Below are 24,981 nucleotides of genomic sequence, written 5' to 3' on the forward strand. Positions count from 1 at the left end.
ACGTACGTCGAACGTGACCAACTGAAAGGGAACGTCTCGGTTGCGTATGTAACCCTCGTTCCCTGAAGGAGGGAACGGAGACGTACGTCCCGTCGCCACAGATTCTGTACCCTCGCTGCTGCGCGGACACCAGTTGTCTCCTCAGCGAAAAACAGAGTGCGATTGCATCTGCTTCCTATTTATATACACCTGACGGAGGTTGTGCGCTTTATGCAATTATCGGATGCCAATTCCACTGGCTTGTTTTAGTTCACTCGAAGCTAATAGGGCTCTCTAGCGATATCCCAATTCGTCGGTCACTACTGACGTACATCTCCATTCCCTCCTTCAGGGAACAAGGGTTACATACGTAACCAAGACGATTTTTTCCATCATTAAATCATTATTTTCCTGTTTATCACTGTAAAGCTGCTTTGAAACGATATGTATTGTATAAAGCACTATAGAAATAAAGGTGGCTTGACTTGACAAATTATGTAAACTAAATAATGCATGCATGATTACCGAAATATTGCACATTTTGATTGCCAATATATTTAAATGACCGAAAAATGATGATTGGCATCATTAAGAAAAACAAATTACGTTAGCATTAGTGGAATTGCACTGGCGTGGTTCAAATCATACTGTACTTATCTGACAGTCAACAGTTCATCTAAGTAAATAAAGAGACATCATATCAATCACAAGTTCAGTATGGAGTACCACAAGGCTCAGTACTTGGACCGTTGCTTTTCAGCCAGTACATGCTACCCTTGGGAGATATCGCTGATGTTTAGCTCTATATTTCTTGTGGCCTTTAGAAACATACCAATTCACAAAACTAATGGAAAGCATAGTTGACATATTATAAAAAATTTGGATGACTAGTAATTTTCTACTAAAAGAGGTTTTAGATGTTTTACCAAAAACCTCCGCACATAGTAACCTAGAATAATGTCCAACACTTGACGGTTGCATAATTGATACACTTTATACAGTTACTGAACCAAAATGAATCAACACTGAACTGATTTCAGCTGGACAATGACACTATTGTCTTTCTAGAGCTGCTTTAAATCTAAATTTACCTAATATGTATTCATATATGCTAATATATTAAATGACAAAAAAAAAGTATTTGCATCACAGACTGATTTATTACACAAGTATTATGACAAAAGTTTTAATCAATAGATTAGCATGACATTACATAGTTAGTCACCACTGATATTGATATTGTAATGCTATCATGTCACAATGAAACCAGAGCACAAAACTTATTTGCTGTAACACTATTACATTAAAATAAAACACTCAGCTCTGAGGTAAATGTGTGTTTTTGCATCTAAGAATCTGCAGTCTGACTCCGAGATCTGTTGTGTTGTTTAGACTTTGATTGGTTACACTTTGGTTGCGAAGCAAAGGCACTTACAAATCGGATAATATCCAATCATGCCAACACATTTATATTTGCAATAACAATTTATAAGCTGCAAGAAGCAACTACAATGCAGCCACTTTCTATGACCCTTGATAGGAACATGATCTTAACAGGCCATCAGAACATTCAACACATATTAAAAACATTCTTCATGCATCCTAAAATTAGACCACATAAACTAAAATTAAATTATATGATATTTTATGATACACTTTAAGAACATCCTTCCAGATATGAGGCAAAATATCAGCGTGTATAAATATCTTTTCATAACAAATGATAAATCTAAATAACATTAAACATAAAAACTAATATAACAGTATGGCTTGCCATATTCTCAGTAGATCTTACAGATCCATTTGAAAAACTAAAAACTCAAGATAATTATATTTACCAGTTCTGTGTGTATGAAAGAACTGAATGACGTTTTCCTTGCATATCAATTATTTATAACAAGTTAAACAACCTGCTTTTCTATTAAAATAACTACCCTGATGTGCCTATATAAAACTTATATAAAGTTTTATGGGAGAAAAAACGGCAGAACATAAAATTTCATATTAACTATATTCAATAAAACATTCAATTTCACATTCATTATATTCAACAAAACATTCTGCACAACATCAAAACCATCAGAAAGTCTATATGAGAAAATAACGACAGCAAGAACATCACAGTCAATAAACAGCTAAAAGTATGCCAAATATTTACACGATTATTCATTCAAATTTGGCCTGATCTAATCAGACACAAAACTAAGGCATTATTAAGAAGACGACGCCACAAAATATATGCTACGACAACAAAAAGAGTGCTTGAATGTTCCCATCTAGATCCTTTTCAGGAAGTGCTCTGTGTCTTTAAAGATTCTGAAGGGCCAATTAGCTTAACTGGCACAAGACACGCCCACTCAATCAGTTGAACTGTGCTCTAATTGGCCCCACAAGTTGTCAATCTGTTCAACAGTGGGAGTGAATCTCCTTGCATTAATTATCAATAACTTCTAATCGTAGCTGTTGGGATTTTACCGTACTTCCAAGCGCTTGTGCACGGATGAGGCTTGAGAAGAACGGATGAAGCTGCCGCTATTAAACGCTCGCGTGTTACATAAAGCAGTGTTCATGCTGCTGATTTTGAGCGGGCGTCTGGAGTTGAATCATGTCTGGAGAAAACCTTTGAACATGTTGACGGGTGTCACACAACTTGTGGTTTGTGTTCTCACTCTTGGATGTTCTCTCACTCTTCTCACTCTTGGATGGAGTCGGCCGGTCTGAAGCAGTTGAGCATTTCCTATAAGACAGAACACCCAGGTTACTTTGTCGGCGTCACCACATAAACAACGCCACCTGTGCTTGATTCTGACATTAGCATGTAGCTTAAATACATATTATAAAAACAAATATTTCCTACCAATTTGTAATTATGGAAAAAAATAAAAATAATATACAGAGAGCAGTAGGCAGATCAACAGGCTTTGAGAGAGACAACCTTTTCCACAAAACAGTAAACGGTGATGTTTTATTTTTCAGGATTCTTTGATGAATAGAAATGATAAAAGAACAGCATTTATTTGAAATAAAAATCTTTTGTAACATTATAAAATGTCTTTACTGTCACTTTTGATCAATTTAATAACTTTGCTGAATAAAAGTAGTAAATCTTACTGTTGTTGAATAGTGGTGTATCACAGTTTTCACATAAATATGAAGCAGCACAGCTGTTTTCAACATTGGTGATAAAAATAAATGTTTCTTGAGCAGCAAATAATCATATTAGAATGATTTCTGAAGGATCATGTGACACTGAAGACTGGAGTAATGATGCTGAAAATTCAGCTTTGATCACAGAAATAAATTACATTTTTCAATATTATATATAGATAGAGATCAGAGACAGCTTTCAGCGAGAACTCACCTTTTTGAGATTAAAATAAGTCACATTTGGGATTCGCATAGTGTGATGGAATTTTTGAACAAATTAATAATGAACTAACGTTTCTTTTCTTCTACAGATAATAATCTAACCTAATAATAATCTAACTCTGAAACAGAGAAATAGTCACTAGGACTGAGTGTTGTGGTTCAGTGTTGTGCTGGCGAGACAGCATCCTTCTCAGGATAAAAAATAGTCTGAGGAATTGTTTCAACCTATTGAGTAATCTGAACTATTAACCCCAAGACATTTTTTGATGATCTTGTTGTTCCAATCTAAATTTATGCAGGGCTGAGATTTGCAGTTTTTCTTAAATATAAACCAATCGTATTGATGCCATACTGACTGTGAAGGGTACTTGTGAACTTTCAAGGGTAAATAAAGAACTGGTTGTTTCAGTAAGTATTGTACAGTGTTTCCTTTACTCTTTACTTTAAAAATTATGTCTAATGGGTAATATTTTATGTATTTGTGGTCTGAGATTTGGCATACAGTATTGTCGTCTAATCAGCCAATATTGTCTTAAAGGTGCCCTAGATTCAAAAATTGAATTTATCTTGGCATTGTTAAATAACAAGAGTTCAGTACATGGAAATGACATACAGTGAGTCTCAAACACCATTGTTTCCTCCTCCTTATATAAATCTCATTTGTTTAAAAGACCTCCGAAGAACAGGCGAATCTCAACATAACACAGACTGTTACATAACAGTCGGGATCATTAATATGTACGCCCCCAATATCTGCATATGCCAGCCCATGTTCAAGGCATTAGACAAGGGCAGGCAGTATTAACGTCTGGATCTGTGCACAGCTGAATCATCAGACTAGGTAAGCAAGCAAGAACAATAGAGAAAAATGGCAGATGGAGCAATAATAACTGACATGATTCATGATATCAAGATATTTTTAGTGATATTTGTAAATTGTCTTTCTAAATGTTTCGTTAACATGTTGCTAATGTACTGTTATTGAGGTTAAAGTTACCATAGTTTCTTACTGTATTCACGGAGACAAGAGCTGTCGCTATTTTCATTATTAAACACTTGCATTCTGTATAATTCATAAACACAACTTAAAAATCTCTCCAACAGTGTGTAATGTTAGCTTTAACCACGGAGCACTATCAAACTCATTCAGAATCAAATGTAAACATCCAAATAAATACTATACTCACATGGCCCGAAGCATGCATGCAGCATACATAACAAACATCTTGTAAAGATCCATTTTGAGGGTTATATTAGCTGTGTGAACTTTTTTTAAGCTGTTTAAGGCAAGCGCGAGCTCTTGGGGCGTGGAGCACCAGATTTAAAGGGGCCGCAGCCTGAATCAGCGCATTTCTAATTATGCCCCAAAATAAGCAGTTAAAAAAATTAATTAAAACAAATCTATGGGGTATTTTGAGCTGAAACTTCACAGACACATTCAGGGGACACCTTAGACTTATATTACATCTTTTAAAAACATGTTCTTCAGCACCTTTAAGTATCATGCATAGCACTTCGTCTTTTATAACATAAGATTTTAACCAAATGTATATTTTGGTAAAATGTTGTAACAGTATGTTATTGTTTTTTTTGTGAAAAAATTGTTTTGGACATAGAGGGTAATAAAATATATGAAAAAAATCCCTTAAAGCATGAGCTTGTAAAGCAAATAACTTTAAATAAAAATTTTGTGCACAACATGCCCCAGCCCCGTGCAATGTTCTCACCTTTTTTTCCTCTTACCTGTTTGCATCCCTGATATATAGATACCGTTTAATATGTTCAAGGACTATAGATATGGAAAGACGGTTCACTCCTGTTACTTATGAATGGGAGAAACTGCAACGTGCAATATGGCGGAATAGGTCCCGCCTTCTAAGTAAAAGAGCCAATCGCTGATTGTTAAAGTCATTTCGAGTCACCTGAAACTCGCGCTTAGGACTGCACATGCGCATTGGCTCGTCTAGCCTGAGCATCGCTATTTGAGCATAAGAAACAACACTTATGGGACAGTTCAAGTCAGATTTTGTTGCTGATTTGAAATATGTTATTTAATTGTGAGTTAGGAGGGACAGGACTTGGTTTGGATCCCCGAAATAGCTGCCTGGAGGCGTTGCAAATATGGCCGTCGAGTGAACAGACTTTCCTTGAAAGGTACTTTGGTAAGTTTTTTTTTAAGCCATTTGGTTTATGAGAACACAGGAAATGTCCTCCCTATTCAGTTGTCATAATATTGCACACACACACACACGGCCAAAACTAACCCGGCTCTCGTTCAGTTCCTGGTTCTCCTGTGCCTCAGGGAATCGTTTGGTAGATAAGGCTGGAACGCTTGCTATCCGGGGTGGGCTGCCGACGCTGAAGAGACGGGGCCGCTTGACTTGATCCTGACTAGACAGTGGCGTAAAGCTGTTTCTCCTCAGCAGAGTGGGCGGCAATTCTTGTCTAGTGCTTCTCTGATAACACACAAAGTAGGGATCACATGTGAGGGTGAACACTGTGACACTGGCATGATTATGAAGGGCTATAATGAGTCAAGGATTCTTGCACACAATTCTGACCCTTAACAGGCTGTTTCTGCTATTGTACCTATTAGACTTTTTAATATGTAAATGACATCTGTCGTGATTGGTTAACAAATTAAGGTGTGGATGTGTAAATGTTGGCGGTCAATTAATAATGTGCTCATGGTTTTGACATCAGATACGTGACAGTTTCTGAATGAGACGTTTTTGAAGCTTAATTTCTATTAGTGACTCACAAACAAACAAACAAATCATCAAAAAATGTCTGGGACATATTACAATCAAAAATCAAAAGAAAAAAAATAATTATATTTTAGTCGAAGAAAACAAAGGTTATTTTCAGTACTATTAAGATTTGAGTACATTTGTGAAGTACAACTATAAGTATACAGTGTGGAAGATCTATGTATTGAATTGAATTTATGAACATTTTAAATAAATAAATAAAACAAATTAAATTAATAAATAAAATAAATAGTAAATTAGCAAAATAAATTGCTACAGTACTTAAATCTTATTTTAAAAAAAAAGAAATTTAATATATATATATATATATATATATATATATATATATATATATATATATATATATATATATATATATATATATATATTAAAACAAATAGGCCAATTTTTATTATTTAATTTACATTTTATTAATTGTTATTTTAATAATGAAACAATTTACATCAAACATTTAAAATGTAATAATTTAAAAAATAAATAAAAACGTAAAATATATTGATTTATATATACACATGTGTGTGTGTGTGTGTGTGTGTGTGTGTGTGTGTATATATTTAAATCAATATATTTTTTACATTTTAAACGATTAATTAATTTAATTAATAGTAATAACTATTTTTAAAGTAATTATTTCTATATTAAAATAACGTAGATCAAATATTTAAAAAGTAAAAAATGAAATTTCAAAAATAAAATGTGAAACGTATTGATTTGAATTAATTAATTAATAAAAATGCTCATATCCAGACAGTATGATTTTCACCTATAAATCTTCAGGGTGGACTGGAGAATGTCACAGTGTGTCAAAATATTACATCAAACTCCGTTAGTTTTAATGTTTTTCATGATTTGGGCCCTTAAAGAAAGTCAGAACGGAAACTAAACGTGTTGATGCACATACAGAGGTTAAATTAAAGCTCAGTCTGGGAGGGAAACTCCCCGTGTGTTGTCTGTCCCAGACAAATAACAGCAGGGACTCTGCCGCCCATAATCACACGGAAAGAAATGGCATGCTGATCTCATCCACAACCGAGTAAAGAACAAAAACAAGCCAGAAGCCAGAAATACTGAGAGAATCTCAGTGCTATATTGCCTCTCTGACCGCAGACCTGTGGTCTCACTGTGTCAAACTCACACCTACAGACTCACACTGCAAAACACACCACGAATTACGAGCGCACTGACTGTCAGCCTTCAGTTTTCCATTAGAGGAACATGAAGAGTTCAAGAGGTTATTCTTGTTTGAGGGCTTCTTTCAGCTGCTGATTCACTGAAGCTGTATTTGTGTTGGAGAGACCGCATGATCATAATCGCATATTATTCCAAAAATATCAAAGTAAACATGCAGAATCATTAACACACAAAAAAGATGAAATGATGGTAAAAACCAAACAATGTTCAAGAAAAAAAAATACATTTCCCTGAAGATGAGAAACAGCATGTAAGTAAACGGTTGTTAGTGATAACAGTGATGCTGCTTTAGCAAACAACAAAATATCAGGTAAATGTTATATATTTGCTTACGAGCGGTCTGTCCCGGTGTGTGTTTACAGCTTCCACTTTCAGGTCAAACATGTCAACTTTACAGCCTGTAACAGAGGAAAAACATTGAAAAAAATCAGAATTTTGCTAAAGTATTTAAAACTTATCAAAAAAAAAAAAAAAAACAAAAAAAATTATATAATATATATATATATATATATATATAAACATTATATAAAATATGGCAGTTTCTAATGATGTTTCGATTACAGTAATTTTGCTACAGTATTTAAAATCTTTAAAATATATGTATATATATATATATATATATATATATATATATATATATATATATATATATATATATATATATATATATATATATATATATAAATATATTATATATATATATTAAAAAAACATCATAAAACTATGGCAGTTTCTAATAATGTTTTGAATAATAATTAATTAATTTAAATTGAATTAATCGATATTTTAATAATTTAAATCAATGTTTAAAATTTAATACAATTTTAAAAATGTAAAAAAAGTAAAATGTATTGATTTAAATAAAACATCTATCTATCCATCTGTGTGTGTGTGTGTGTGTGTGTGTGTGTGTGTGTGTATGTGTGTGTATAAGTGTTAGTACTTTTATATATATATATATAAATAATATATTTTTTATATAATTTTTCATTATTATTTCTTATTTTATTCATTTTATTATTTCTTATTTTATTTAATATTAACATTAATGTTTTTATTTACATTTTAATTATACATAAACATGTATATATACACATACATATTCCTACATATTTTTAATAATTTTAATTATTATTTCTTATTTAATTTATTTAATATTAAATATTATTTTTTTTATAGTTATTTTAATATGGAAGTGATTTAGATCAAATATTTAAAATGTTAATATACTAAAATTTAAAAAATAAAATGTGAAATGTACAAAACCATATCAGACAGACAGACAGATACAGATAGATAGATATATAGATAATTTTTTTTAGGTCTATGTGAATGTAAATCAAAACATACCATAAGCCACTGGGGTCAGCTTCAGGACCGCATGGAGGGGGCACTTCAGATACGGCAAATCATCTGTACAACATGAGCACATTTAAATATGAGAAGATCTGCTGATTATAATGGAAGGGTTTCGCTCAGGAAAATCACTTCTTTGGATGCTTATTACTCGAACACCAGCAGTCAGAAACAGACATCCTCATGTTTCTCATTATCTGATTATGGTCATCAGTCAGTCACAAGAGCCCTGGTATGATTCGAGTGTGTGTTTGTGTGTGTTTGTGACGCACCAGCGCTCTTGTCCAGGAAGTAGGCGAGGAGGCAGCGCATGACGGCCTGGTGGCAGATGACCAGCACATTGCCTTGTCTCTCCAGCTCCATGATAACCGGCTCCAACCGCTGCACCAGGTCCTGATACGACTACGGCAAGAGAAGAGGGACATGAATGGCTTATGTATGGTTGACAGAAATATTTTAATATTAAAAAAACTGCACACTTCAGCTTTAAGCTCAGTATCACCACTTCTTTTAGAGTTTGTTCACAGTTTGGGGTCGGTTAGTACTTTTATTCAGCAAGGATGCATTAAATTGATCAAAAGTGACAGTAAAAACATTTATAATGTTACAAATAATATCTATTTCAAATAAATGCTGTTCTTTTGAACTTTCTATTTATCAAAGAATCCTGAAAAAAAAAAATCATCAGTTTCCACAAAAACGGATTATAATCAGAAATGTTTCTTGAGTATCAAATCATCATATCAGAATGATTTCTGAAGGATCATGTGACACTGAAGACTGGAGTAATGATGCTGAAAATTCAGCTTTGATCACAGGAATAAATTACATTTTACAATATATTCACATAGATAAACGAATCTTTAAAAAAAATCTAAAAAAAAACAACAACTGGAAATCATGAAAAATCATGAAAAATTATGTAAATTCATTAGCAAAAATGTATGTCATAATGGTACACTGGGAAAAAAATAATCAATCTTCACTAAGAAAATGCTAGAAAAATTACAAATAATGACAAAGAACGGTGGGTACGGTGTCGTACCTCTCCTCCCGGGTATCTGTAATGGTACTTGTCCTGGTCTCTGAGGGAATATTCATCCGGGTACGTTTCCTCAATCTTTTCATATGTCATTTCCTCACAAATGCCCTGATACAGAACACACACACATTAAAAACACCAGTTAACAAACATTCCTCCATCATCAACTCAGATGTTCTGCAATAAGGTGACTTTGATTTCTCTACTGGAATGAAATCATATGGCTCACACTGATCTGGAAGCACAGACTTTTATTGCACTCATGGCACAGGATTATACTGCTCGATTAGTTTTGGTGTGGTAAATGAGTTCAATATGATCCACCACCATTAAACATCTGACTCAAATGGACTAATAGCGTGTTAACAGAAAACACCTGTGCTTTATCACAGTAAATAATGATGAAGAACAGCCCAGTGCTCATATGAAAACAGGAAGCGCTGCTTCTCTAATAAAAACAGCGGTGCGTAACTCACGGCGTCGATCTCGTTGAGTATTTTCCACTGCTCGTACGGGACGCCCAACTCCTCTGCCGTCTGGATGGTGCGTCTGAGCTGACTGGTCCACACCTTCAGGTCTGGGATCTTCTGGGTTTCCAGGAATCCACGCAAGGCTTTGGAAAACTGACAGAGTGGGAAAGATGTTAACAAGCCTCCAATCATTTCTCACCTGTTTGTAATAAAGGACTGAATCAGAGCATGCTCGGTCAAGAGCATAATAGGTCCCATTTAATCAAAATAATCCCTCTTGCATCTCTTCTCTGATGACATGTTTACTGGCGTGAGGGCGGGGCAACCTGTCACTCATATGAGATCCACCAATAGCAAACCACAACCATCTAATCAATTCCCCACGGACAAAATCAAGCCCTACATTTGTTCTTGTTTGCAAAGCCTTTCCACTCCATATGTCACAATAGAGAAGAAAACTTCCGTTTCATGCCGAATTTAAAATACTTAAGACATGTTTTATTCAGTATTTACATATAGTATGTACTAAAACTGGTTTGTGTCCCAAAATATCAATACATACCAATTAGAAGTCGAATGATATTGGATTTTGCTGATACAATAATAATATGTTTAGAGAAAGGCAAGAAATAGATTATTGTGCCAAAACTGGTAAAACCTGTATAATGAATAATGTTGTAGTCTTTCTTGACTGTGACGAGGCGGCCACAAGAATTTACATTGAATTAAATGCCAGATCAGTCCCTCCAGGATTTCGCGGGACATTTTTTCTGATTTCTGCAGCCTAAAATGACTGATTTTGCTGCGTCTTTTCTTAAAATTTGCAGGCATTTCTTGTGTAGTTTTTCAGTAAAAATACACCAGAATCAATATTCTTCTAACATTTGTATTACTTTTCTGAGTTCAAGAACCACTGGGCTCTGTAATATATAATTTCAACATTTTATTTCATATGTAACACCAAATAAAACCTTTTTTTTTATTATGTTATAATGTTATATTGCAGTGTTTCCCACATGATTTTGTGAAAGGGGGCATGGTTGTCAGGTAGGGGGGTCTAGGGGTATATGCTCCCCCTTTAGAAAGTTTTGTATATTTTATCAATCAATTTTGTATATTTTATGTATCAAATATGATACAACAGGAACATTTATTTGATCATCTCTCAATCATCATTGTATCCCTATTGCATTGCATTGTGTTTTGCCCCCCACGATAAAAAATATAGAGATTTTATCATAAAACTAAGCATATCTTCTTACCAAGACATATTATTAGGAGATATAGAGTGACAAATTATATTTATATGCATTTTATGTAAGTAGTCTGCTGTACTGTTATAAAGATCTCATTGATTTACATTTTTGGTCATATAAATGACAACTGCAGCAAACTGCAATTTTTGCTCAGTTTTGGCCTAAAAACAAAATTCTAAAAAATAAATTATTTTCTTACTATTATTTAATTATTTCAGGCTTTACAATGTTGATTAGTATTTTTATAATACAACAAAAAGAACCTAACAGTGGCCAATTTTTGAAGAATACACAAAATGTATCAAACAGATTAAAGTGCAAAAGAACATAATATAAAGGTCGAAAGTAAACAATCAGTACACAAGCAATGTCAGAAAGGTAAATGACCTGCAGTAACCCTCAATGAAATACATACAGTAATTACCAAATGCACACATTGTAAATAACTCTCAGTTTCGATGCATAACAAAACAAACATCCTTTTAAGGATCCGTATTCTACTCATCCATGAAGTGAAATGAAGGAATACCTCTTTTCCTCTGGTGGAGAGCTCCGAGTCCCCGCCGATGCAGCCCTGGACGTTGTGCTGGCTCTCGCCGTGGCGGCAGAGGTAGATGGAGTGTTTCTGAACGTGAATATTCATGAGGTAGTAGACGATCTTACTCTGGATATAATCCTGAACACGGTTCACCAGGAAACGCTGACCCACGTTAATCACCTGGATGAAGGACAGGTCCCTGAAAAAGATCACCACATGAAATGGCTTCACAAACAGCACTAAACACACTGTTAAACATGTGGTTGTGGCCTAATGATTTAGTGACAACAATTTGATCATGGAGCAGCTTTGAGATCTGTGGGACTGAACTATGCAGGGCCTTGAAAATGAAGATTTCAAAAGGAAAGTTTATTAAGAATGAGAATCTAGAAGGATAATAGGATATCTTGAATACTTTTAGAGTTACAGGTATGGAAACTTTGGAAAAGGGGTATTTATGGCACTCAGAATGAATGCAAAGTGACCCACATTTGTTTTTTGACCACTGAAAATGTGTACAATTGACCAATTTACTCATGGAGTCGCGTTAAGAGCTCCGTATCTCTGGGATTGAACCATCAAGGGCCTTTAAAATGAAGATACCACAAGAACCAGAATCTAAAAGGATATTAATATATCTTTAATATTTCTTGAGTTACAGGCATGCAAACTTGAGGCAAAAAAACACAAGCAGCGCTTTTTACCATTTTTAAACTGTAACTGTTGGGATATAATGAAACAAAGATTGATAAAATCAACAGATTTCACTAATAGACCAACCAATCTCTGTGTAAAAATAAAATAATGACGCTGCCATCTTCATGAAGTCATTTTTACACCCCTCTAATTTGGCTCCAAATCTCAGATGAAAATGGTCATTTTGACCCTTCTCTACAAAACAGTAAATCTACATCTGTGATATTTAATATTTTGGCTTTTATTACTATTTATGTTTGTCTTTCTACAGAAAAAATATTAACAAAATCAAAAATTGGAGCTGGGGAGATTTAGTTGATTTGACACAGAAGGACCCAGTTGTGTCGTATCATTATTATTCAGTTTCTGCATTTATTATCTATAAGATGTGCTGAATGAAAAATATCATCAACGTTATATAATCTTAAGATCAACTTGTGCTTAATTACCTACACCAATCCCTTCTGTTGTTTATGAAGTAGCCAGTTCATGTTTATGAGTGATCTGCACACTACAATTAATAAAAGAGCAGAAAACTCGATATGTTGTTTGGTCAATGACTTCACAAAAATTGCTCAAATAGGTGGTGTTATAGCAGATTATACTATTGATTTATTCATTTGTAAGTCATTAATATTCACTTGTGCTAAAAAATGCAGCTGATGAACAATAAACACACTGACAGCCAATCAGAATCCATCCTGCTAGCATTTAAAGTGACAGACGACAAAACTACAGCGTGGTTATCATAAACAAAACGATATCTGCATTGTTGTGGACGCCTTGGTGTGAAGAGGCCTTTAAATTAAATTAAATGAATAAAGAACTATCTGTAAATTTGCTGGCAAAAATGCCATTGTTAACTAAACAACTTTTGATAATTAAGGGGAGACACTACAGGCAAAAACACTGTTTTTTCAGGCACCTGTCAATTTTGAGATTTTGCACTTTTTTGGCTTTTTATAAAGTGTTTTTTCAGACTGGTGGAAAGAAAACATCCAAAATACAATTTTAATATGTGTATATTTTATAGCACTTTATTTATTTGCATCTATAGATTTCTCAAAATGAGTTTTTTTTTTCCTGTTCTGAGTCAGAAATCTCCACTTCAGCAGAACTGACATACACCAAACTTTAGTTTTATTCCTATCTACAGTATATTCTGAATGTTTTTACAGAGGGATTTGCTGATATATAATTTGCCTGATTTTATACAACATTTTATTCCTAAAAAAAGGGTGAAAATATTTTTTTTCTGGCTGCTGATAGTATTTTCTGATTTATGGAGTGATAAAAAGAGATATCCAAAATTCCCTCTGTAAAAACCTTTGTATTTAATATGTCCCAAAAAATTAATCGAGAACTGTGAACCTAACGTCATCCAATATTCAGATTTTTGTTCTAGAAATGTATGCAAATTAGCAAATATTTAATTAGATGATGCCTCATTTGCATATTTAAACATTACATTTTAGAAAACTTGTTATTCAAAAAATGTTTACAATTTTTTATGTAATCAATCACCTGGGGTAGTATGGTGATATCTATTAGTTCATTTTTTTACCCTATTCACCTGGGGTGTCTCACCTTAAAATAAAACTGAAATAAAATAAAATCCAAATTTTACATGCAAAATTTAGAAATGATTAATAAATTAAATAAATAAATAAATTTCATCATTGAAACTTGAACAGTTTTCAAGATGCTGTATTTAAAGGGACAGTTCACCCAAAAATGAATTTTCCAAAAAACTTTCCATACTATGGCAGTCAATGGAGTCCATCAGCTGTTTGGTTACACAAAATTTCTTCTTTTGTGTTCAGCAGAAAAAATAAATTCATTCAACTTGAGAGTGAGTATGATTACAGAGTTTTCATTTTTGGGTGAACTATCCCTTTAAGCACTTTTACAGCAGAGAATAAAAGATAATCAACATGTATGAAGTCAAAGACAGATTTAATGGCCGTGGCTCTGTCTGTAAACACTACAATGGGCTGAATTTTCCCAAGCAAGATTATTCCACGATGAAGCCAAAAGCTACAGCCGAGGAATTACAGAAATGCCTGTGAGTGTCCAAACTATCCTTGTAGGTTTTTCAGAGATTCAAGGTTAATATATAAATAGCCACATCTTTTTAACACAATCTAATCTACTAGAAGGTATTTACAGGCATTTAAGATATATTATTATCATCATTAAACAAAACCACATGCTTACAAAATAAACTCAGCAAACTGAACTGAAACTCTACTGCTCTCTGCTGGAGGCTTTCTGACATAACAACAGAAAAGACAATGTTCAAGTTACAGATGAAATGCTGAAAATTAATATCATCACACAGTTCCCTGAAAATTGAAAAAAAAAAAAAAAAAAAAAGGAAGCAATAATTTAATTTAATCAAAAAACAAGAAAAAAATAAAAAGGAAAAGTCTCCTCAGAGATCAATCAGCTCCTAGATTATGTTTAGGAAAAATAATATGAAAATGTAATCTCACTTGTCATGTTCATCTGGGTCTAACGGCTGATATGTGACTTTGTAGCACTCGATTCTCTTCAGGAAATCCTCCATCACGCTCTCTCTGTGTCTCTCAGGATAATCAGGACTGGAAACCTTCACATCCTGTTCCCGAATTAATGATGTGTTATGACAGCAATGCCACAGTTTATGTCTCAAACACACTATCAACTTTATCATCAAGATTATAGTTTATGTATAGACTACATGAATGTGTGTATATTTTAGTTGCCACTTTTAATTGGCTCAACATTTGTAATCAGTAATCATTTGAAATAATCTTTGTGATGAATATACTTTTTAAATGTAAAAATATTTCCATATAGTTTCAATTAATATGAGCTCATAAAGCTGCTTAATTTTAATAAAATGACAACTCAACTTCACAAAAACATGTTCATCTACCCTCGATATCTTATAACAGCAGTGACAGGCAGATTAAAGGGTTAGTTCACCCAAAAAATGAAAATTCTGTCATTAATTACTCACCCTAATGCCGTTCCACACTCGTAAGACCTTCATTAACCTTCAGAACAAATTAAGATATTTTTGTTGAAATCCGATGGCTCTGTGAGGCCTTCATAGGGATCTCTCTCAAGATCCATTAATGTACTAAAACATATTTAAATCTGTTCATGTGAGTACAGTGGCTCAATATTAATATCATAAAGCCACGAGAATATTTTTGGTGCACCAAAAAAAAAAAAAAAAATAACGACTTATTTAGTGATGGACGATTTCAAAACACTGCTTCAGGAAGCTTCGGAGCACAAATGACTCTTTTGTGTCGAATCAGTGGTTCGGAGCACCAAAGTCACGTGATTTCAGCCGTTTGGCTGTTTGACACGCGATTTGAATCATGATTCGACACAGAAGATTCATAACGCTTTGAATCTTCCTGAAGCAGTGTTTTGAAATTGGCCATCACTAAATAAGACGTTATTTTGTTTTTTTTGGCACACCAAAAATATTCTCGTGGCTTTATAATATTAATATTGAACCACTGTACTCGCATGAACTGATTTAAATATGTTTTTAGTACATTAATGGATCTTTAGAGAGGAAATGTCATTGCTGGCTATGGAGGCCTCACTGAGTCATTGTATTTCAACTAAAATATCTTAATTTGTGTTCTGAAGATGAACGAAGGTCTTACGGGTGTGGAACGACATGAGGGTGAGTAATAAATGACAAAATTTTTGGGTGAACTAACCCTTTAATGAGGTATTAATGGCAGTATATGAATATTTTCTGCATCGACACTCACCAGTATGTTGGCAGCAATGACTTCTGGGTCGTCACAAAGCGATTCGACAAAAAACACCTGGAAACAAAAGCAAAAATAACCACATAAAAATATCTTGGTTGTAAAATATTACTTAGAAATAATTATATCATTATTACTTTGAGAAGTACATTTTAGTATACAGTAGTGATTTATTTCGGTCATAATTTCTTGAAGTTAAACCAAACCTTTATTTTGAAGGTTTGTCGTGAAGATCTTTTAGTTTCCGTGTGGATTTGATGATATAAAAAATAATATAATTATTATTACTTTAAGAAGTACATGTTGCACTTTGAGATTTGTTTCAAATGTACAGTGCAGTACAAATAAAATTTAATATTATTATTATTATTATTATTATGTTGGTATACAGTAGTCATATATTTCTGTCAATTTCTTGAAGTTAAACCAGACTTTTATTTTGACGGTTTGTCGTGAAGATCTTTCAGTCCTAGTTTCATTGTGGATTTGACACTAGTTTTCTCAAATGAAACAGAGAAAAGCTTGTGAAGTGACTCTCAGGAGATGAAGTTCATGTCATCATATATTGAGAAGGCTCTGCAAACACCACAAGCGTCACATGATGTGTGCGAGTTTGTGTATCAGACGAAACCGCGCCATTCATTCACACAGGCATGCGCAGAAATAACGTAGCGACATGCGCTGACTGGCTGTTGCCATGTTTATTTCTGCTGTGTGATAATCCATATTGAGTAAAAATGTCCAGAGCTTATCACTGTTAAAGACTTAAATATGATCGCAATATGATATTGTTTATCACCCAGCCCTACATCAAAGTCTGTACCAACATTTCTACAGTTTTCTATAAAGACCAAACTAAGCCGAAGGAGGTGCTTTATTGATCTCTGCATGCTCCGTTTCTCTCCAGTGTAACCTGACAACTGTGATATTACAAACAACTGCTAATATCTCATATTCACGGACGCTCTGACCTTATACGAGTTCTCCTGCGCAAAACTCAGGATGAGGTTCCTCCTCTCTCTGGTTGTGTTTGTGGCATCAAAAACCTGCCAAAGACAAACGATCACATCACACAAAGAGAAATAAATCATCAATCATTTATGATACAACTGCCATTAGATAATAATTATTTTATTAATTGTAATGACATTGATTTAATTAATTTATATGCTCTTTTTTGACTGATATATAGAATATAGTAAAAAAAAAAAAAAAGACAGCAAACATATTAATTGTGCATTTCTGATGAAAATGTGAAAATAGCAGAGGAATAGAGAACATCTCAAATTAATCCAAACTGCATTCATGCTTCAAAGCCTTTGAAATTTAATGCATCCATTAAAAATCAGTAAAACACCATCTGAATAAAAGAGAGCGAGTAAAAATGAAGAAGAAAAGTCAAGCTAAAAAGTGAAAAGAAAAGATAAAGACATTTGATCTAATGCATGATGATCTAATCATGTTGATCCTCATCTGGCACAGTGATATTTTAGTATTATTTATATACTATTGTAGTATATATTAATCATTTTAAAAAGTTTTTCATCTAATATTTATATTTTATATTATTTCAGCTTAATTTCAATTAACAAAAATGTTTTTTTTAGTTGTAGTTAGCAATAAAAGCACTGATCTGATGCCAATAATACTGTGAAACAACTCCATATTTGTGCAGCTCAAATAACAATACATGTGAATAATATTTGATCTAATAGATGGAGAAATTATAGTTCCAGTATGTGAAATCCAAAGAGCAGAACTTACCGCGATCTGCCCTCCCTCCTCATTCAGATACGATTTCACATCCTGTAGAGCCACGATGGCACACTGTCTGAGAGGAAAACACATCATCAGAGCAGAACTGCAATAATCACATTAAACTCAACAGGATCAGTAGATGATGCTGACTCAATTCACACACAACCATCTGAGGAACCACTTTTTGTCAAATCATTTAAAAGAGGACCTATTATTTCATGTTCATCTTTCTTTAGTGTGTAATGTTGCTGTTTGAGCATTAAAAACATCTGCAAAGTTACAAAGTCCCTCCAGCAGGAGTCATTCTCTATATATAGGTTTACATGCACCCTCATAATGAGATTTTGGCAATATTGTGATTAAACTTCACCTCATGTAAACGCAATACTTCGATCAAACTAAGCTCATAATCGTAGTAACCATAATCGCATTAAACTAGGTGGCGTACGCTGGTTTTAATCTCAATAAACAAGCATGTAAACACCTTAATCGCATTATTCCCGCTCTGACCAAAGTGTGCATGTGCTCGGCTCTACACAGATGCTGTCGTTCACACAACTTCATGAATGAACTCCGTGACATTATTCTGAAGGTTTCTCTTCTCCAAATCACTGAACTCTGTCAACACAACTCTCTGCACAGTCTCTGATCTGTATCTACTAACTGCATGAGAGTCTCGCTGACATGTTTGAACAATCTTTTGTTGTTAATGCTTCACAACTAACATTACAAGTGGAATACTCAGAGTCAGATACACGAATTGTTAAGTTTTGATGTGACTATTCTGGGACATAACCTGATTTATTACCTATTATGCCCCTTCTACAAAATGTAATATAAGTCTCTGGTGTCTCCAGAATGTGTTTGTGAAGTTTCAGCTCAAAATCCCCCACAGATCATTTATTATAGCTTGTCAAATTTGCCCCTATTTGGGTTTGAGCAAAACACGCCATTTTTGTGTGTGTCCCTTTAAATGCAAATGAGCTGCTGCTCCCGCCCCCTTTCCAGAAGAGGGCGGAGCTTTAACAGCTCAACAACAACAAAGCTGGAGAATCTCACGCAGCCAAAATGAGGATTGTCAGTGTTGGTGTTCAGCCTTACATTGTTCAAACCGGAGTCGACACTGATGGAGAGACTCAGGAAGAAGTTACAACTTTTAGAATGAAACTGGACGTTTCTGAATGGTTAGTGGATAAATTGATGTAGTTGCTGTGGAGTTGATTCAACTCATCCACTAGCATGTGCCGTCATGTTCATCTTTTGTGCAAATCCAGTGTTGAATTGATCCTCGTTTTTGTGAAGCAGTCCGGCGTAAAATGATGGCATGACAACAACACTCGACTACAACAACTCTTCCTCTTCTCTAAAGCAGCCCAACATGGCCACACCCCCTTTGTTGAGTGTTCTCGGGGGCGGGGTTTATGTAAATTTTAGGGTTAGTGATGTCACCAATCCGAGAAGAAGCTTGTTGTAGTTCCTACCTGCCGTTTGTTGTAGTCTTTAAACAGCGATTTCTGTAAAAGAAAATCTCTCTCTTTGCATTGAACTTTGAGCATCGTAACGTTGCAGATGTTGTTTATGCTCAAACAGCAACATTACACACTAACTAAAGTTAAAAAAGTAAAATCATAATCAACCACCCCTTTAATTAAGTCTTGCAAACATGGTTTAATTGCGTTACCAAGTTACTGGTTTGCATTTAAACCAGTTATTTCAATAAGCTGATTTTTGTGAGTTATCAGCGTATCGATGTGCATGTAAACATGCTCACTGTCAAATCTAAGAAAAACGTGCTTTTTGAACATTCAAGCATGCAAAACTATTCTAGTAGAGCCCAAAAACAAGACTTTGAAAAAGGCATTAAAAGGTTCCCAAACAAAGTTTGATGTGAATATTAGATATAGTACAACTCAAAACTTCCTCCTCTGAACACTTCCTGAAATTGCTTCTGCAGCAGAAACATCTCCTCTTGTGTGTGAGGTCTTTGTGTAATGTTCGGCTGGTGTTTAAACTGTACACCGAACGGTATGGACACTTACTTCCTGATTTTCATGGCCTCTTCATTGTCGTGACGGAAGAAATCGTAAGACTTGTACGACTGCACCGCCTCGCGTCTATAAACGCCCAGGTTAAAAACTGACAGAAACACACATCTGTTATGAACACACAGGAAAAGCAACAGTCTTTTTGGAAACGTTCATTCTGATTATGCACACGCTGCACTTATATTGTCATGTCACTTTAAATGCTCAAGCTTTTGAAGCAGGATGGATTCTGATTGGCTGTCAATGTTTTTATACTTCATCAGCTGGGAAAAAAAATCATTCTGAAAGTAATTCCAGTGATATTGTTTCTCTGTGCCGTTATCGTAATAATTGCTGTGTGAACTCTGCTATTATTTGACATATCGTTAGTTATCATCCTTGGTGTGAACGGTCCTTAAAGCTAGTATAATATTTAATATATACAGTAAAAATGTTAGTAATGTTAAATTAGGGATCCCACATATTTTGAACAATACTTTACTTGGATTCTTCAGCAGGCCATTATTTCTGGATAAAGAGTCATTTTAAGATGATTGAAAAATAATTTTTTAAAATAACAATTTAAAAATATTTTTTCCATTAGTTTCCCTTGACAGTTGGAATCCCGTAATAATTATAATGAATTCAAAAAGCTGATAAAATAACTGATTTAAAATAAAATTGGAATTCAGATTTTGAGTGCATCCTGGTTCAATTTAAGAAGTCATGTTGGTGTATCAACTCCCAGGAATAATTATATTTCGTTGACAGAAGTATGTTGGCACTTTTCTGTAAACTCACGCTCTCACCTTTCGTAGGAACCCCGATCCAGTTGAGGTATCGCGTCAGCTTCTTAGATATGTACGTCTTTCCTCTGGCGGGAAGGCCGATCAATACGATCACGGTGGGCGAGTTGGTCATGTATGACGCCCATGCTATGAAACAAAACAAACACATGATTCACTTCCAGCCATTTTCTTCTCAGTGCAGCACAAACCAGTAAGATGACATCAGATGAACGTTCTGTTCTGGTCACCATATTTATACTCATAACACTTATATTATGATGGTTCTCATGCGAGACGTTCATGAGGATTTCACTGCACTGAAGGCACTAAGCTTTCATGCTGCTGAAGTTATTGACATTATTGCCTTATCAATTATGCATTAGAGTAGCTCGAGGCTTCTTGTATTTAATGATCATTACGTGTTTCTGAGAATGAAACAGCTACACTGCAAAACTCAGTATTTTTGTCTTTTCTAGTTTCTAGAAACATTCTCAAATCATGATACATTTACTTGAGAAGCAAAATGTCGTAAGATATTAAAGGGGTGGTTGATTATGATTTCACTTTTTTAACTTTAGTTAGTGTGTAATGTTGCTGTTTGATCATAAACAACATCTGCAAAGTTACGACACTCAAAGTTCAATGAAAAGAGAGATATTTTCTTTTAAAGAAATCGCTTTTTAAGGACTACAACAAACAGCTGGTAGGGACTACAATGAGCATTGGTGACATCACAAACCCCAAAATTTACATAAACCCCGCCCCCGGGAACACTCAACAAAGGGGGCGGGGCCATGTTGGGCTGCTTTAGAGAAGAAGAAGAGTTGTTGTAGTCGAGTGTTGTTGACATGCCGTCATTTTACGCTGGACTGCTTCACAAACGAGGGTCAATTCAACACAAAAGATGAACATGGCGGCACATGCTAGTGGATGAGTTGAATCAACTCCACAGCAACTACATAAATTTATCCACTAACCATTCAGAAACGTCCAGTTTCATTCTAAAAGTTGTAACTTCTTCCTGAGTCTCTCCATCAGTGTCGACTCCGGTTTGAACAATGTAAGGCTGAACACCGTTACTGACAATCCTCATTTTGGCTGCGTGAGATTCTCCAGCTTTGTTGTTGTTGAGCTGTTAAAGCTCCGCCCTCTTCTGGAAAGAAGCAGCAGCTCATTTGCATTTAAAGGGACACAAAAACGGCATGTTTTTGCTCAAACCCAAATAGGGGCAAATTTGACAAGCTATAATAAATGATCTGTGGGGTATTTTGAGCTGAAACTTCACAAACACATTCTGGGGACACCAGAGACTTATATTACATATTGTGAAAAGGGGCAATATAGGTCCTCTTTAAGCCTTGTTTTCTGATAAAAAATAATTTCAAAATTATGTTTTTTTTGGCTTAAAACAAGAAATAATGTCTGCCAATGGCAACAGAAAAAAATAATCACATTTTCCCTTTGAATTAAGTTTACTTTTCTGACCCCACTGGCAGATTTTTATCTTGTTTTAAGCATAAACTCACTTAATTTTGATGCATTTTTCATAAAATAAAACCTAATGTTTTAAGTTATTTTGCTTCTCAAGTAAACCTATCTTGATTTAAGAATGTTTAGATATTTGTACTGAAAAACAAGACAAAAATACTGAGGAAGAACGTCATTTTTTACATCCCAACCACGCATATTTCTGCAAATCAGTGTTATTTTAGTATTATTTACAGTATAGTATTATTAACATTTTGAATGAGCTTTTATTTTTATTGTTGTTTAGCTTTAATTTTTATATCAGTTTTAGTCATTTTAGTGCTTCAACTTATTTTTTGTTTAACTTCAGTTTTAGTTTTTTCATCTAATATTTGTCTTTTATTTCAGCTTTATTTCAATTAGCAAAATCTATTTTTAATAGTTTTAGCTAAAAATAAATCAATTATATATTTAAATTTTATGAAGAAATTGTGCGCGAAGCCGCACTTTCATGATGATAGTGTTGCTATAGGGTTACTAAGAAGTTCAGTATGATCGCTAGGGCGTTGCTAGGGTGTTCGGGGTGATTGCAATGCTTATTGGCCATGCACCAAGTCTTTAAGATTATTCTTGACTATTCATCAACATATTACTCTGCAGAAACAAGACCCAACACGCCATCCAACTGGGCTTTACATTCCATAAAAACACTGTCTGGACCCAAAGCTCAAATTCCAGATTCTCATTCAGCTTGAACGAACATGTTAAAGCTCAACTCTCTGCTCTGGGTTTGAATGACAGACTCATTTTGTTAAACTACTGCTATTCTTGAAGTGCAAAGTTCCCAGACGGCCATCACAACCACTGCCAACTATAACAAAGGGCTCTTTACATACTATACAAGGATATACATTTTGTTTTTACTTTCATAGCTACATTCAATAAACTCTAACAAGCATTTATGATTCATTTTTGTTAAGTTTTCATTCATTATAACATCAAATAATTGGGTAGCGACCAAAAGGTTACCAGTTTGAATCCCCACAAAGGTTGATCTACCATTGAGCACTTGATGAAGACATAAGGTACTAAAATTAGCACTAATAATAAAAATAATAATAATAGCTCACAACATTTCTTCTCATTGACTCTGGGCTCCGCCTTCTTGCTGTCATTTGAACTGTCCATGACTTTATATGCAGACTGACGATCTTGAAGGAGAGGTGTGAGGGTCAGCACAGGTCATCAGAGCTCATTGGAGGTCAGTCCACCTGCGCAGGTATTACACGACTCAAGATTAGACCATTAACGGCCTGGCATCATTTCAAATCTGCGGCTTTATTAGTCTCCGAAGCTGCATTTACTCACCCTGCTTCGGAAAGAACTCAAACGCACAGTCCATTTTCCATTCAAACTCTGTTAAAATGTTTTTCCTTTAAAAGCTCTGGAACTGAGATGATTAGATGTGACCGCTGCGTTTCAGGAAGTGTTTGTGTCTGGCGGTGCTCACGGCACAAGATCCAACCCATAGAAGAAGAAGAAACGCTAGAACGGCCAGTAGCACAGACGGAGTGACAGAATGGGCGGGGTTAGCGGCACGGATCTTGTCTGTGATTGGCTAGGCACGCTGTATTTAAATAATAACGCTTTTATCTTAACATTTCATTGTTTATTTTTTGTTGTTTTTACAAAATTCAGTAATATTAATGTTTTTCAGTATCATTATTCAGCTGCACAAAAATGTCCACAACAAAAAAAACGTCTCGTGATATATTATATATAGATGAGGCTTCTAAAAATATTTTTTTGTTGAGAATGGTGCGCATTTTTATTTGTATGTCAGGTATAAATAAACGAAATTAATGTTTTTATAATAATTATTTAAATTATAATGTCTCCAGTATGAGGATTCAGGTCGGAGAGCCGTAAAGCGCCCTCTGCAGGAAGAACATCTTTGTGACCATAGACATTATAATAAATAACTAAATTTTGCCGCTCAACGGTCTGAACCAATCACTGTGAGGAAGATGTTGGGGGCGGGGTTTATTGTGCTAATCTGATTGGATACACTTAACATCAATCAGAAAGTGTGAGGCGTCTGTGAAGTGTTAAAATCTAGCGGTTAAGTTTTATTTTATGAAATTAAAACATTGAAAACCGTAGGTTTATGAATATTATTTCTTGTATATTGAGTAGGCTATCATGTTGTTTAGTCTCTAATATGATAAAAGACGTTGTCAAATCAAATCAAGTCACCTTTATTAGCTAATATAAGAGTCATTCCACGAAATCGCTACGATTTGCACTTACACATTTTTAGATTTTTTTTTTTTTTTTTTTTTACCAAAATATAACTTATATTACTTATATTACCCTTTAACAAAGTATAACTTTTCTGAACACCCCACAACTTTAATGACATATTTAACTTCCAGAAAAACATATTTTCCCATCTCAGGCATCAAATCCCTATTATTATTGGTCATTATTTTAA

General features: G+C 34.4%; 2 protein-coding genes across 6 annotated transcripts in view; one reads left to right on the forward strand and one right to left on the reverse strand.

Moving 5' to 3' along the window:
- Positions 1-24,981, forward strand: part of myl9a (myosin, light chain 9a, regulatory) — a 67,969-nt gene that overhangs the window by 35,430 nt on the left and 7,558 nt on the right. The window lies entirely within an intron of this gene.
- pfkfb2a (6-phosphofructo-2-kinase/fructose-2,6-biphosphatase 2a) lies at positions 1,129-23,997 on the reverse strand. 5 transcript variants are annotated; one of them, XM_067370669.1, is made up of 16 exons: positions 23,856-23,997; positions 23,621-23,758; positions 21,042-21,167; positions 20,248-20,344; positions 18,215-18,281; positions 17,422-17,496; positions 16,451-16,507; positions 15,164-15,288; positions 11,964-12,171; positions 10,185-10,331; positions 9,712-9,816; positions 8,939-9,068; positions 8,661-8,723; positions 7,644-7,708; positions 5,613-5,804; positions 1,129-2,716 (listed from the first exon to the last, which is right to left on the reverse strand). In XM_067370669.1, the coding sequence occupies exons 2-16, from the start codon at positions 23,673-23,675 to the stop codon at positions 2,672-2,674; spliced, it is 1,557 nt and encodes a 518-aa protein (XP_067226770.1). In that variant the 5' UTR covers positions 23,676-23,758; positions 23,856-23,997; the 3' UTR covers positions 1,129-2,671. The 5 variants fall into 5 exon arrangements, with proteins under 5 accessions (XP_067226770.1, XP_067226769.1, XP_067226773.1 ...); XM_067370668.1 differs by having other exon boundaries at positions 23,618-23,758; XM_067370672.1 differs by lacking the exon at positions 23,856-23,997 and adding an exon at positions 21,998-22,173 and having other exon boundaries at positions 23,621-23,745.

The sequence above is a fragment of the Chanodichthys erythropterus genome, chromosome 20 (genome assembly GCF_024489055.1).
Source record: "Chanodichthys erythropterus isolate Z2021 chromosome 20, ASM2448905v1, whole genome shotgun sequence".
NCBI lineage: Eukaryota > Metazoa > Chordata > Actinopteri > Cypriniformes > Xenocyprididae > Chanodichthys > Chanodichthys erythropterus.